Raw genomic sequence first — 13,830 nt, forward strand, 5'->3', positions numbered from 1 at the left:
GGCACCGGGGACAGGGAAAGGCGGCACCGGGGGCACGGACAGGGGGCACGGACAGGCGGCACCGGGGGCAGGGAAAGGCGGCATTGGGGAGCCCGATTTACAGAACTGTCCCAAGGACCGCAAGCAAGGGAGTGCAGAGAGCGTTCCGTTGTCACGGAATCCCTGAGTGGGTCAGGTTGGAAGGGACCACAGTGGATCATCTGCTCCAATCTCCCTGCTGAGACATGGCCATCCCAGGGCGCAGGGCTGTGTCCGGACGGTTCCTGAATATCCCCAGTGAGGGAGACTCCACACCCTCTCTGGGCGATCTGTTCCAGTGTTTGGTCACACGCAGCAAAGAAGTGTTTGCTCCTGTTCAGGTGGAATTTGCTGTGCAGCAGTTTCTGCCCGTTCCCTCTTGTCCTATTGTTTGGCACTGCCGAGAATATGAACCCCGCTGGACCCATCCTCTGACGCCTCCTTTTAAGTATTACTATGTGTTGATGAGGTCTTCTCTCGGTTGTCTCCTCAGGGCTGAACAGGCCCAATTCCCTGAGCCTCTCCTGACTCTGTGGGATGTCCTCAGTCCTGTTGGGTACCTGGGTGCCCGTGCAGTGCTGTCTGAGCTTGCCTGGGATGCTGCTGCCCATGGCAGTCACTGACACTCCGGGCAGTGCCTGCCTGCCCACAGCCTGTGCTCTGTGTGGGAGCTGCCTTGGCTGTGTTGGGAATTGTGTGTGGGAGCGGGGTGTTCAGTGCCTGCCATGAGGGGAGCTTTCAGTGTGTCCCTTGGCTGCTGTGAGCATGGCTGCCCTGCCCCACAGCCTCTCAGAGCTGGGGGAAGTCACAGTTCCCGTGCATTGATCAATGTAACTCACACTGCTGATGTATTCCCATCATCGTCTCTGAGGCATTGTACCTGACCTGATTATAAACGCATTTCATGCAGGAAACTATTCCACACAGACCCTCCTGGGCGTGATGGGTGGAAATATGCAAGTTGTCAGTAATCAGTTCCTCTGTCACAGGAGTGATAGATGGCAGCTTTCAGAGGCAGTGTGCTTGTAGCTTTCATTTGGGCATGTTTTGCATAGCCATTAATAAAGTACATTGTTGATTAAGGTCTAGATTACTCTCCTAAACCACAACGTAGGAGCTTATTTCTTACATCCTGGAGGTAGTACACTGCAGGAACAGCCAGAGCTGCTGATGGTGAAGCACACCACAGCAGGCTCTGTCAAAATCTGACTAATTGACTGTGTTGTTCATTAACAGCATAATGAGTATCCTCTTTCTTACTCTGAAGCTCAGTGGAGTTATTCAAAGCAAGCATGTGACTGCTGTAGTCAGCAGTTACATTTGCCACTTGACCAATGAATATTCAGACCATGACCTCTCTGCTGTTACTGAACCATGTGCCAGATCCTAGACTCTTAAAATTAAGGAGCTGTCATCAGTAGTACTTCCACTGCTCCTTGTGCAGAACATACATGTAAAGTAACACATAATTTGCTGTTTCTTGGATACAGAAGATGGCAGTATTGGGCATTTAACAACTGATGAACCATTGGCACCCATGAAAGTTTTGAAAAAAACAACCAAATGTGTTTCATAATCTTATGTCATTAAGAAATTATAACTATAGCTTTCATCCTCCCATCAACAGAGGAAATGCCATACTATTAACCTTCCTTTAAGCTATTTATGAGTCAAAATTGAGAAATTCTGTAATTTCTTTCTTTTGGTATGCTACATTTCATCATGACATTTTTCCAATATTCTTGGGGAAGGCACCATCTTAAGCTTATATATTTCAGCAATTAAAAGCAGGATCTCATTTTAAGAAAACACAAAACATAACAGCTATTAGAGATAGCCAGAATGATTCTGGAAAAAGCTTTCATTCTTTTCAAAACAAGGATACACAGTTGCATTTTTCTCTGTTTTGTGTATTTTTATTAGTTTATACACATGTAGCAGCTTGGTTTTCAAGTCCAGGTGCAGACTTCCATACAATTTAATTGATAGAGTGTCAGAAAGAAAAAGATATGGCAATTCCAGGCAAGAGCCATTCACATATCCAAAGTACTACTGCATTCCAGTCAGTAGCTGTTATTCCTTACACTGGAATTATAGACCCCAGGCCTTCACAAGCCTAGTTTATTTTTGTGGCAACCTTCAGGTTTTGGAACTCACTCTTTCATATTTTCTAAAGAGAAATACTCTTTCATGGTCCAGTACCACATGAACCCTCTCATGAGAAGGTCAATGCTGGATGCACAGATTGTACTGTGTGGGAAGCCCAGAACAGAGAAACTTTTATCTTACAACTTGTAGTTATGTACCATGCAAGTAGTAACTACCATGGATGTCCCACCTTGCACTGCAAATCCCTGTGTGTCTTTCCAGATGTATGCACAGAGCTGTGCATGCACAGTTGAGCATCTCTCTGTTGAAGTGCAGTGACTCTCTTTGACACACATTTGAACTTCCTTCCCCTGTGGCTCTTCTGGTTTCCATTTCTTGTATTTTCTGCCATTGTAGAGTAACATAAGCAGATAAGAAGGGTTCACTCTCTTTGTTGTATGCCCCAGCCCTCTGTGGAAAAAAGAAAGATACATTTGATAAGCATACAAATTATGTAAAATTGTCCTCACTATAATATTTGCCATATGCTCCAGGAGAAGAGTGGCACCTTTCCTCATGGAATTGTACATCTGTTTGTTTCTTTTTTTTTTTCCCTGGATGATGCAAATGGAAATAAGAGAATACGAGGGGCAGTCAAATGTCAGTCAAATCACTCGCTTGGATTTGTCTGACCCAGAGGATATGTGCTAAGTAGGAGACCTCCAGGAAGTGTGGATTTGGGATGGGTCAGTTTTCATTGACACTTCTTGCTGTGTTTGTATAATAAACGTGACAATGAAGGGGTGGCAACAGCACCATCCTCCCACCCCCTCCATGCTGGAAGTCTCTGCTCACTCTCAGTGCCAGCCCTGCTGTGGGCTGTCCTTGGTGCTTTCCACTGCAAAGTGCCCTTTCCAAGGTGATAGATGGGAATGCTGGCGAGTGCATCCTTCCCCCACCTGCACTACTGTGCAGAGCTAAATGATTTCTCACCCACTGTCTGCTTCTGTGAGCGCTAATAAAAACTTGGTGACCGCCACTTCTGCACTGTTACAGTGGTGACTGTGGTGGCAGTCCTCGTTCAACACCCTGTTCCCCCATGTCTTCTGGAAGTGACAATGCAGTGTTTGTCATTTCCACTGCACCCAAGGAACTGCAGAGCACTGTGCACAACTGCAGGTCGGGTCTGCAGTTCTCCAGGTACATTTCCATGAGTGACTAAAGCTGACAGTCACACATTGGCTCTTTCCTCCTAAGAATTGGACACAACTCTTTGAGACTAAAGATTAACTTCCTCAGAGTTTAAAATTGTTAATTTGTCAAATTTGAAAACTGAGGTTAAGTTTAGCCATAGTTGTTAATTAACTTGTACAATAGCTATCAATATTTTACTTCCCTGGGATTTTCCATTTCCAAGACATTGAAAGGAGCAGAAAAAGTACATTACTAATCATATGGAGAAGATTGAGGGGATTTGTTTGTTTTACCAAGTCATATGCTTTCATGACTTTTCAACAAATTTCTCCTGATTTGTTCAGTACTCCAAACTTTGATGTATTTTTAAATATGTACATACAGATTATACATGAACTTCTGTAGATAAAAATACTGAAAAAAATTACAGAGATACTCTTATTTTCAGCTAGGCAGACAAATTCATTTGGTACAATAAGGAAATAATTCTTTGCACTAGTTCAATGATATTTCTGGAATGCAGATCATGCATGAAGTTCTTCATGGCTATGACCTGCAGCTCCACAGTAGTTAGGAAAAACAAAGATAGTATAAAAGAGGAACTACTTAGAAATCTAACACCTCACAAAGTAGTCAGTTAAAAACATGCCTTGCATATGTGCCGGAAGATTGTCATTTATTCAAGCAAACTGATGCCTGACTGATTAATCAGTGGCAAACAAATGCAGACATGCTTAAACAGTGCTGTGTATCTGGCCAAAATGGAAGCAGAGAGGCTGGGCAGAAAGTTATCCATGCATGTAGATTTATTACAAAGATACGAAGTGGCAGAATGTCTGTCTGTCCTTTTAGGTTATACAGATATACTCCATTTGTAAACTGAAAAGTTGCAGTGCTTTTTAAGACACTATTTAAAAATACCATTAATTTGAAGCAAAGTTATCTTCCTGCTAACACCTGGTATATTCTTGCATGTCCACCTGGCTTATTTGAAAACTGTGCTGGCTTTGGGAAAAGATTTATAGATGTGTAGCAACTGGTGCAGCACTCTGTGCATGTACAGTTGGATATGCACGTGGGCCTTCAGCTGGATGCATTTGGCACACATCCCCGTTGCTGTGCGCGTATATATCAACTTCATGATGCTCTCCCTGTGAGCTCTGAGCTGGGGTGTTTATCACACTGCTTCTTCTCCTGACCTCCTCCCCTCTCTGCTGGAAAAAATAATTTGTCTTCCTTCTTACCAGCAAGACAAATTGGGGAAAATCAGCCATCCTGGCTGGAATTCAGCAGCTCTGATCAGGGAATCCAGTCATGTCCTCTGAGTTTGTTCCTGCTGGGTGTCGTGTCCCTTTGCTGTACTTTGACACTGGCCCCATGCAATTCTGAGGGGAAGAACTGATTTGTGGTGTTTTACAGAAGGGGGAAGTGGTGATGCTGTGTATCACACTCAGTTCCATTTGACTTCTGGCAGCAGGGAAAGAATGCTTGGCTTTTCTTCTCTCTTCCCAAGTTCTCCAGTGTTTCCTCCAAAGGTACAAAAAAGTTCATGTGTTCGCTTTTGAAGCAATGCACATGAATTTACCATGAAACTGACTGCATTCACATTCTTTTAAGATTTTTTTAAGTTACAAATGCTACAGAAACCTGATAGTCCTTCATATATCTGTACATTTTTCAGTGTGCTCCTTTTGGTGTGCATATACACAGCATGTTAATTTAAGCTGTCATTGGAAATGAATGCATCACTTTTTTGTTTTCATAGGCATAGATTGAACATATGAGCAGATAATGTATCCAATAGTTTTGTACCCAGACTGGGTTGCCTAGTGAGAGCAAAGAGGTGCCTGGGAATCAACTTGGTGAATGACTTTTAAAGATGGGCTATCAAGTCCTTTAACAGTGGCCTCTAAAAACAGTTTAAATTACTGAAACAGTAAGTCCTCTGCTACCTGAAAGTCTGAGTATCTAATGCAGTAAATATTGGTTATTGTTTTTCATAAATTTAGCCCACAATTAAGTCAGATTTTCTTACTGTTTGTCATTCATGTGAAGCTCTTCGGGTTTATAGTCTCAGGACACTTCTTGGTGCTAAAGGACCAACTGAAAGTAATTCTGAAGTGATCTTCAAGGTAGGAACTAACCATTAATCAGAGCGGCTGCAGGGGGAATACAGCAACATAATGAAATAAAGTAATCCTGTCTTGCTGCTTAGATTGCAGACACTGTGCAAATACCTGCAATACATATCAGTTTCTGAATTCTTTTTCCTCCATATTTATTTATTTATCTTGGTAAACATTTGATTAATAGTGCAGAGTGCATTAAAATCTTTCCACATGTGTGTGTAGACATATACACAGTGGGTCATGTCTACAAAACAAAAATACATTCCTTTTCAACGGGCTTCCTACTAAGTCCTTTATTGCACCTCTGCTTATTCTAGTTGCTACCATAATAAGCCTCTGACAGGAAAAACGTATTTCTCCCTACATATAACAGTTCTTTTCATGCAAAGCAATGCCTCAAATGTGGGGTGTTTTTGCGTAGAGCAAGGCATTTGCTCTGCTGGGCTTGAGCAAGGACACAGGAGTGGGGCTGGGGTGGGGATGGGGGTACTTGGCACTGTGCCCATCAGGCTGGCCTTTCCCAAGGGCTGTGAGTTCAAGGGAAAGTGAGGGGCAATGCCTGAGCTCTGTTTTTTTGGATCCAGGTATTCTATATTCATCACACATTTTTTTTTGGTGAGGTGAAAAGGGTGCCCAGTCTTCCTTTATCTTCAGGGACCCTCAGTGGGGCCAGACAGTTTCCCCTGGAAGGCAGGTGGCAGCTTCCTTTGGGATCTAGTGGCAGCCAAGCTTCAGATTTGCCTGCTGTGGGTAGCAGTTGCCAGTTGCTCTGGTGTGACATGCCACAGACACTTTGTGTGTCTGACACTATGCCTGTGAGAAAAAGAGATTGGCCTGGAACACTCTGTAAAATGTTATATTTTTCTAAAAAGGAATAAGGAAAATTAAATACTTGTTGCAGTTTTTTGGTTTTGTTGTTTTTGTGGTTTTTTACTACAGAGAAAGGTAGTAAATAACTAACAGACGACAGTTGTTTCCAGTGCCTGTTTTTAGCTAAAATAACGGGGGTTAATTATTAAACCTTTTACTTGGTCGTTCACTGGTGCTTCTGATGCTTTAATCCTGGGTCACACAAAGTTTAAGAGTGCTTTACAGGGGAGTCTCACTTCTTTCTGCCTCAACCTTTCCATGCTGACGGAATGTTACGGGCTTTGCTGCTTATACTTTCTGTAGTTGCCATTGCTCATGCTGAGCTCTGCAAACCAGGTAAGATTTGGAGCTAATTCCCATCTTTCTTTAGGTAAAGTAGGTAATGGTTTAGACTACAAAGCAGCCAGCTTCTAAGATTTTCATTTTAACTGGTCTTCAGTTTGAAGATTGAAATGCTGAGTATTCACTTCTTTTTTTATGAGTTTGCAAATTAAGTATGGAAGTTGGTTGCACTTCAAGAGGTCATTGTAAACCTCATTGAGACTGTGTTGGGATTTTTTCATGCAGGTAACTTCTGTTCTAACCATGTGATTTCTTAAGACACATTTAGAAACTGACATTTGTGAAACAACCAGGGAAGTAAATGATTTAAAATCCTATTTTGAGTGACTACCAATATATGTTTGCTTTTTTCTCTTTTGTCAGATGCACAGAATGCTTTCAAAGTACGGATTAGTATCAAAACGGCTTTGGGAGATAATGCAGTGAGTAAAATATCTTCACATATTCTTCCTAACACAATATCTGCAAAAACAGAAGTACTGTATACTATAAAATTTGAGAATGCAGTGCAAGCAATCTATTCTGCAATGTTAATTGTAATAGTTTGCTCAAGTCATGATCCAGGCCTCCATTTCTTGACATTTGACTAGCCCACTCCTATAAATGTCATCCTTTAGGAAAAATATAAAGCTTGTTTGTTCATAAAGATAATTTTCTGGTCAAAGATTTTTTCTCCTGGAAAAGCAGTAGGGATGTTGCATTTTATACATGAGAAGTGCTGCATAAATGTAAGTCTGTATTTTGGGAAAAGCACTTCTGCTCGTGAGTGCTAATTGTAAAGTCAAGCATGTCTAGGAAGAGAAGCAGGAAAAGATATTTAGGTCTTTATGAAATGGGACTTTATATCAGGCTCTCAGACAACCATTAACTGTAGAGATCATTCAAGCATGTCTCATCAATTCCTTGCCAATGGAGGGCTGCAGATAGTGGCCTTTCTTCTCTGCCTGTGGTGCACAGGCTTGTCTCATGAAATGCTGTGGCTTAATTCAGATCTTTGGGCTTAACGTAGAAATACTGGTGTGGGCAATGAAAACTATGTAAGAGATTGCTACATTAGATAACAGGGTGGTCCTTCCTGATCTAAAGCACTATTTAATATGTCAGAGCCCAGTACTTTGTTAGTAGTTTTGAATACTTAGAGCAAATCTGCAGCACGTTAACAGGGCTCAGCAGAAAATTAGGTATGAAACATCCTGGACAGTCATGTCCACTGTAAGTCTGGTGTCTGATCATGTTAAGTAACATGGGAAACAAAAAGCAGTAGGTTACATGTTTTAAAAGACTGGTGATATGAGAAACTCCCTGTGACTGGAGAAGCTGTTCTAAAATTAGGTAGATCAGGTAATTTAAACTAACATTAGCAGGGACCGAAATTTCACTAGTTATTTTATAACCCAGACAAAGTACAAAAAAATATTCAAGATACCTGCTAAAGTAAATGTCTTGAAATTCATAGTGAAGTCAATTCTCTTGAGTGGGAGACTTTAATTAAACAGTAGTGCAAGCCTAGTTTTTTTTTTAATGATTAAAAATAGAGTAATACTATGGCTGAAAAGATGTCAAAATAATTATCAAAGCTCCTCTTGATGATAAGTGCTAATATTTTGATTTAATCTTGGTTCAACATAGTAACAAAGAACAAAAATTTCTGTTCCTGGTAATGTCCTTTTTTAGTGCCTTTTCCTTTTCCAGCTGTAGTAAAATAAGGGGAGGTTGTTTGATCATTTATATTTTTTTTTTGTTTTTCACTCAAAAAGGGTATGAGACAAATCATTACCCATGAAGGCACTTTGTATTGCTGGGAAAAAAGCCATAACCGAGGAGTCTATTGGTTTTTTGTAGTTGTTTATGTCATAGAACAAAGTGTGTGAAAGCTCAAAGAATGGGACAGTCAAGAACAGCATTTTAGAACAACAGCTTGCTGAAAGTGGTATGATGCCACAGAAAATCATCCACAAATAATAAACCATTTATTAAGTACACAGGTGGTAGTAGTTCCTTTTCATAGCCATTGCAGTCTTCTCTGTGAATGATTGAAATTGAAAACTGAAACTACTATGGAACTGAAATTCATTTTGTTAAAGAATTTGGGGCAATTTACTTCTTTGTGTTGTTTATTTTAGCAAAGAAAAGTGTAATACTGTCATTGTGTCACAGCAGAACGTGGTCAGCTTGGTTCATTTCCAGGTCACTTCAAGCTCCATGATAACAGAAAGCTGAGATGCTGTGGGAATTTTTCTCTAGGAGTGGCAGGATAACTCCAGTGTACATTCAGGGGCATAGGAAAGAGGTTGGTGCAGCTTTTCTCATGGTGTAGTGCATGCCATCCCCTGTGTATGAGACTGATGAAAACAGCACACCATTTTTTGATTTGTTCACCAGGTAAACTGTACTCTGAGCCAGGGAGTTCCATTTGGTGTATTTATTTAGTTCTTATCACAATGGAGCTGGAAAGACCAGCTCTGATGCAGTAGGTATTCAGTTGTTATCATTTTATTTGCAAATAATGGGTGTACTTGACAGAGGTGGTGTTTGCTGATCTGTGGGAGGAAACACAGGGCCTGTAGGCCTAAATGGAAGGCGATTTATGCGTCTCTCTGAGGATGGTTTTTGACTTTATGAGCAACTTCTGGAATAGCTGCTAGTCACTAGTTGCATTCTGTTCATGGAGCCAACAGAGGGGTAGAGAGTCAATTCAAAAGGGACAGAGGCAACTAGAGAGTGAGAGGAAGTGATGGGCACTGACAAGTCTGTGTAACTTGGTGTCATCACTCATTTTCACCATAAGAGTCAAAGATTTGGCTCCTCAGGGGATGCAGCCAGCTGAAGTAGACAGTGCACTTCCCTTTAGCCTCATGTATTCAGGCTGCTTCCAGGGTAGAGGATGAAGAGAAGGAAGGCTGCCATACACCTTGTGTTTTGCCACCAGATGGGATCCAGAAGTGTGTGTCTGTAGCCACTCTGCAGTTTGAATGGCTGTAAAGTTAAGCACAGAACCATTCAGGAGGGAAGAGATCTTGGATGGTCCCTAGTCCTCACCTGCTCAAAGCCAGGTCAACACTGAAATCAGGCCAGGTTGCTCTGTGCAATCTTGTAATATTATATTCTCATATCTTGAATTTTGTCTTTTACAGCACTATTACAGCACTTCACCCCCTCAGCAATCTACACTCATCATCTTTCATGCATTATCTCATCATCTTCTTCATTCAGTAAGAGACATTTAAGACTGCCTTTCACAGTTAGCTGTGTCCAATTCTGCTCTTCCTTAACTTATAAAGGATGGCAAGTGCAACCGAGCCAATGTTTTTGTGTTGGTTCCTTTGTAGTACAATAAAGATGGTAAATTTAACAGTTCTGATACCATCATGTAGTGTTTCATTGATAACAGTTATGTTTACAGCATGTGGTTCCAAATGATATTTAAATATGGTTGCAAATGATATTTAATGTTTCCTCTAGAGCAGCAGAAAGTGTGCATCAATAGCTGCAGTGCACAGGGACATCCTCAGTCATCAGCTGTGCTCCAGGCCTTTGCATTTGGAGGATAAAGATGAAGCTGAGAAAGCCCTGTGTTAGAATGAATCAGTTCTAGTGGAAGGTGTCCCTGCCCATGGCAGGAGAGTTGGAACTAGATGATCTTCAGAGTCCCTTCCAATCCAAATCATTCAAGGTTTCTTTGCACCTCTGATTAGAGAAAGCTGCTGATAGGAAACAGTTTTCTGGAAATTCATGCCCACCTGTCCTGAGTTCATACAGTTTTTTAGCTTAAAGTTGTTTTTGCCTTACTTTTCCTCCTCATTATGTTGACTCCCCCTTGTATATTCCTGTAAGCATTCATGTACAGGGGTTCTTGTTCACCTGGAGCCCACAGCCATGTCCATCTCCTCTACTTCCTATTTAGCCTCCATTTTCTTGGGGCTTCTTGCCCTTCTGCCCAGAAGGTTGTCTGCAATATCTCCTCCTGACTCAGGAAGACCCTTGATTTCTGCTGATCTTTCTCTGCCAGTCTCCTCCCCCTCTTTCTCACAATTTTCTGTTTATTCTGTCTCTTTTCCTACTCTTCAAGCGCCTACTCTTTCAACTGAGCCTGGAATTCCTCACTACAAATTATCTTCCCTGATTTGAGATACTCTTTTTGTTACTCTGACTTAAAGAAGTGCTAGGCTACTGCATTATTTATGAGAGCTGTGAGAAATTGTGCATGTATATATGCATTGCACTAAACATAAACATACTGAGTCCATGCACTTCGTAGAGCTGCATTGTATTTGTGTCCATGTGAGCATGAAATGGAGTGTGCTTCATCATTATCTATTTTCAAGACAACTGATTAAATTATCTCTACAGCTGGTTTAATTCACAGGCTAACAAATGACGTCTTTCCTGTCCTTTTGGACCTGCTCTCAAAGACTGCAGATGGCATGTGGGGATTCAGTCAATAGTGCCACACAGAGAAAAAACAGATCTTCCCTTTTAGTAATGCAAATTGTGCTTCATGGTTTAAATACAGATATCTTTAAAGTTATGATAAATAGTTCTATGGCTCCAATCTGTATTAATTCCTTTACTACGCAATCTCTTTCTTTCAGTACTAGTTGCTCTCATTACTCTCACATTTTCATCAGTGCAGTGGGATCAAAACACAGACTTTTATAACTTTTTTTCCAAGGAGTTTCTCTCTGGGTTTTTTTTTTTCAATTTAAGTTCCCAGGTTGACAAGCATTATCACAGTATGTTCACAACCCCTTCATTCACAAGGCAAGAGTGGTGAGTCAGAACCCAGGTTCTCGGCAGTGCAGCTGCACTTTGGTGCTGCTAAAGTTCTCTTCTGCCTCAGCTTTGTTGTCGCTGTCTTATCTCATCTCAGAGAGCCCATTTCACTTAACATTCATCTAGGGATGATAAATAAGATCACTTTCTGCCCTTTAATTTACTCCATCCATCCCTGTTCAGTTTCCCAGGATGCCAGTACAACATGAGGGCTGCAGATACCTGAAAGTTGGATTCTCTTTTTTTTTTTTTTCCGTGGAGAGGTTGCATCTCCATGTACCCAAAATCAGAATTTATAAACCAGAATTAAGATTTGGAATTTTCAATGCTATCTACTGCTTTTTTGATGTACATTGCTGTTTTTTGAATGTGTTATAAAGGACCATGAAAAGTAGGTCCAAGTTGACAACAGAGCTAAGTGCCCACACCACTGGGTTTCTGGTTTGGATGATTACAGAGCAGATTTTTTTAATGCTGAAAGTTAAAGATTAGATTTGTGTTCTGACTGGCTGAAGAAAACTGTTTCCAACCTCCCTTAATATAATTCCAAGAAACTAATAATCTTTGTAATCTGCTGAAAGGGAAAGAAATTCAATCAGTATGCCTCAGTCATGGCTCCTGTTATAAGAATGTAATAGATGCAGTTCTTACAGGTCTTTAGAATTGCATATGTGAGTGAAAGCCCAGGGGAACCCAGTGAAGCTGTCTCAGAAAACTTAAATTATGAAAGTATGATTTTTCATCAAGACAACAGAGAACAGTTTTTGGAGCCTACATGATTCTTCTTATTGACGTAGTGAGGATGCTATTTTCTCTCTTTTATCTCACATGCAGTATAATACTTTTTAATATATTTGTGTCTTCTTGTAATCAGGACAGTGTGCAGCAATAAGGCTGCAATCTCAGTTTATTTCCTGGTGTCCTAATGTCCAGCTCCCAGAGATCACCTTAAACAATGGTTTTTTATTATTATTTTCAGGCAGAGCCAAATAGTCTTAGACGGTGGATTTAAACCTTCTACTTTAACTGAGTTTCTCCAGCAAAAGAGGCAAGGCTATGAGTGCAGTTATGTGAGGAGAATTCTAATAATATGTCTAGTCTTTGGTATAATAAACTTTATATCTCCAGTTTGGTCAGCTTTCAGAAATATTCAGTTAATTTAATTTTTGGAAACATTCTTTGCAGTTTATATGATTTATATTACAGTTTCTATTACACCTTTTTTTTTTTCCATTAGAAAAAGTCCTTTGTCCTCACTAAATAATGGGCATTCATTTTCTTAGCACAACCAGAGAATTTTTATTCATTTTCTTGATCAATACAGCATTTCAAGTTCAGCGACTCTTTTCCCTCTGTGTACTGCCAGCACTGGTGCTGAAACTAATTATTTTTCATCTCCCTTTACAGTATGCCTGGGATGCTAATGAAGAGTACCTCTTCAAAGCAATGGTGGCTTTTGCAATGAGAAGATATTCCAGCAAGAGCACAACTCAGTAAGCATCTGCTTGGATTTGCCTTATACATATTAACAATGCTGCATGTAGTGACCTGTCCTCTGCTGTAGCAAGCTGCAGAAATCATTACATAGAGATTCTAAAAGCAGGCTGTTCCACTGTACTTCTGACACCCAGTTACATATTCAACATCACACTGTCTCCATTTCAACAATGTTCAATCTTTGAACCAGTGTCCCTGTGGATCTCAGTTCACTTTCAGCAGAATGCAGCAGGAAGATTTGGCACCTTCTGGAAACTGTACTGGGTGGAGGTGAAGGGAGACTGTGGGAGGTCAGGAAAGGCAGCGCAGATCTTTGAGTGAGCAGCTCTGGTGCATCCTTCCTTAGAGCTCAGCTTCAGTAGTGTGCTGAGGATGAGCTGACTCAGAGCCCTGGGAGGTGGATAGCTGTGCCAGTGCTGTGCTCTGCATTCCTATCCCTGATATCACAGCAGCTGAGTTACCTACCATCACCGAGTCTCAGATGTTGTAGTGCAGATAGAAATCAGCCTTTAATTGGTTTTGGGATTATATCTACCCTGAGGTATTGGACGTTCCTTGCTGGTTTCTGATCCTTGCTACTCTATGAAATTAGATACCAGATTTGACAGAGCACTTAGCAAGCTGTATTTTCAGGATGCTCTTATCTTTCTTAAAAGAAAAACCTTGTAAGTGCATTTCCATAGGCCTATTATTTTTTTATTGTTTTTCAGTCTGAAATGAAAGATTGACAGTTCTGGTAGGCTAACATGGATAATGTTTTCAATTTACTTAAAAATAAAATTGCTTCAGGCCATCATTGCATCAGGTGAAGCATATTCCACATTTGAAAAGATATTAGTTAACTTTAGTTGCATGATGATTACTGGGGCTGCTGCCTTTCTCTTAAATAAAAGGGGATTTCCCCCTCCATGTGCCAGGA

General features: G+C 40.9%; 1 protein-coding gene across 2 annotated transcripts in view; it reads left to right on the top strand.

Annotated features, from left to right (window-relative positions):
• The first annotated feature begins 3,224 nt into the window (after nt 1-3,224).
• Nucleotides 3,225-13,830, top strand: part of CLTRN (collectrin, amino acid transport regulator) — a 24,910-nt gene continuing 14,304 nt past the window's right edge. The window contains exons 1-4 of one of the 2 annotated variants that reach the window (XM_031061210.1): nt 3,225-3,306; nt 6,594-6,635; nt 7,005-7,063; nt 12,822-12,907. In XM_031061210.1, coding sequence (XP_030917070.1) covers nt 3,225-3,306; nt 6,594-6,635; nt 7,005-7,063; nt 12,822-12,907 — 269 coding nt within the window. Of the gene's footprint in view, nt 3,307-6,498; nt 6,636-7,004; nt 7,064-12,821; nt 12,908-13,830 lie in introns of those variants that run through there. The other variant, XM_005426163.2, reaches the window with a different exon arrangement.

The sequence above is a fragment of the Geospiza fortis genome, unplaced genomic scaffold, assembly GCF_000277835.1.
Source record: "Geospiza fortis unplaced genomic scaffold, GeoFor_1.0 scaffold285, whole genome shotgun sequence".
Taxonomy (NCBI): domain Eukaryota; kingdom Metazoa; phylum Chordata; class Aves; order Passeriformes; family Thraupidae; genus Geospiza; species Geospiza fortis.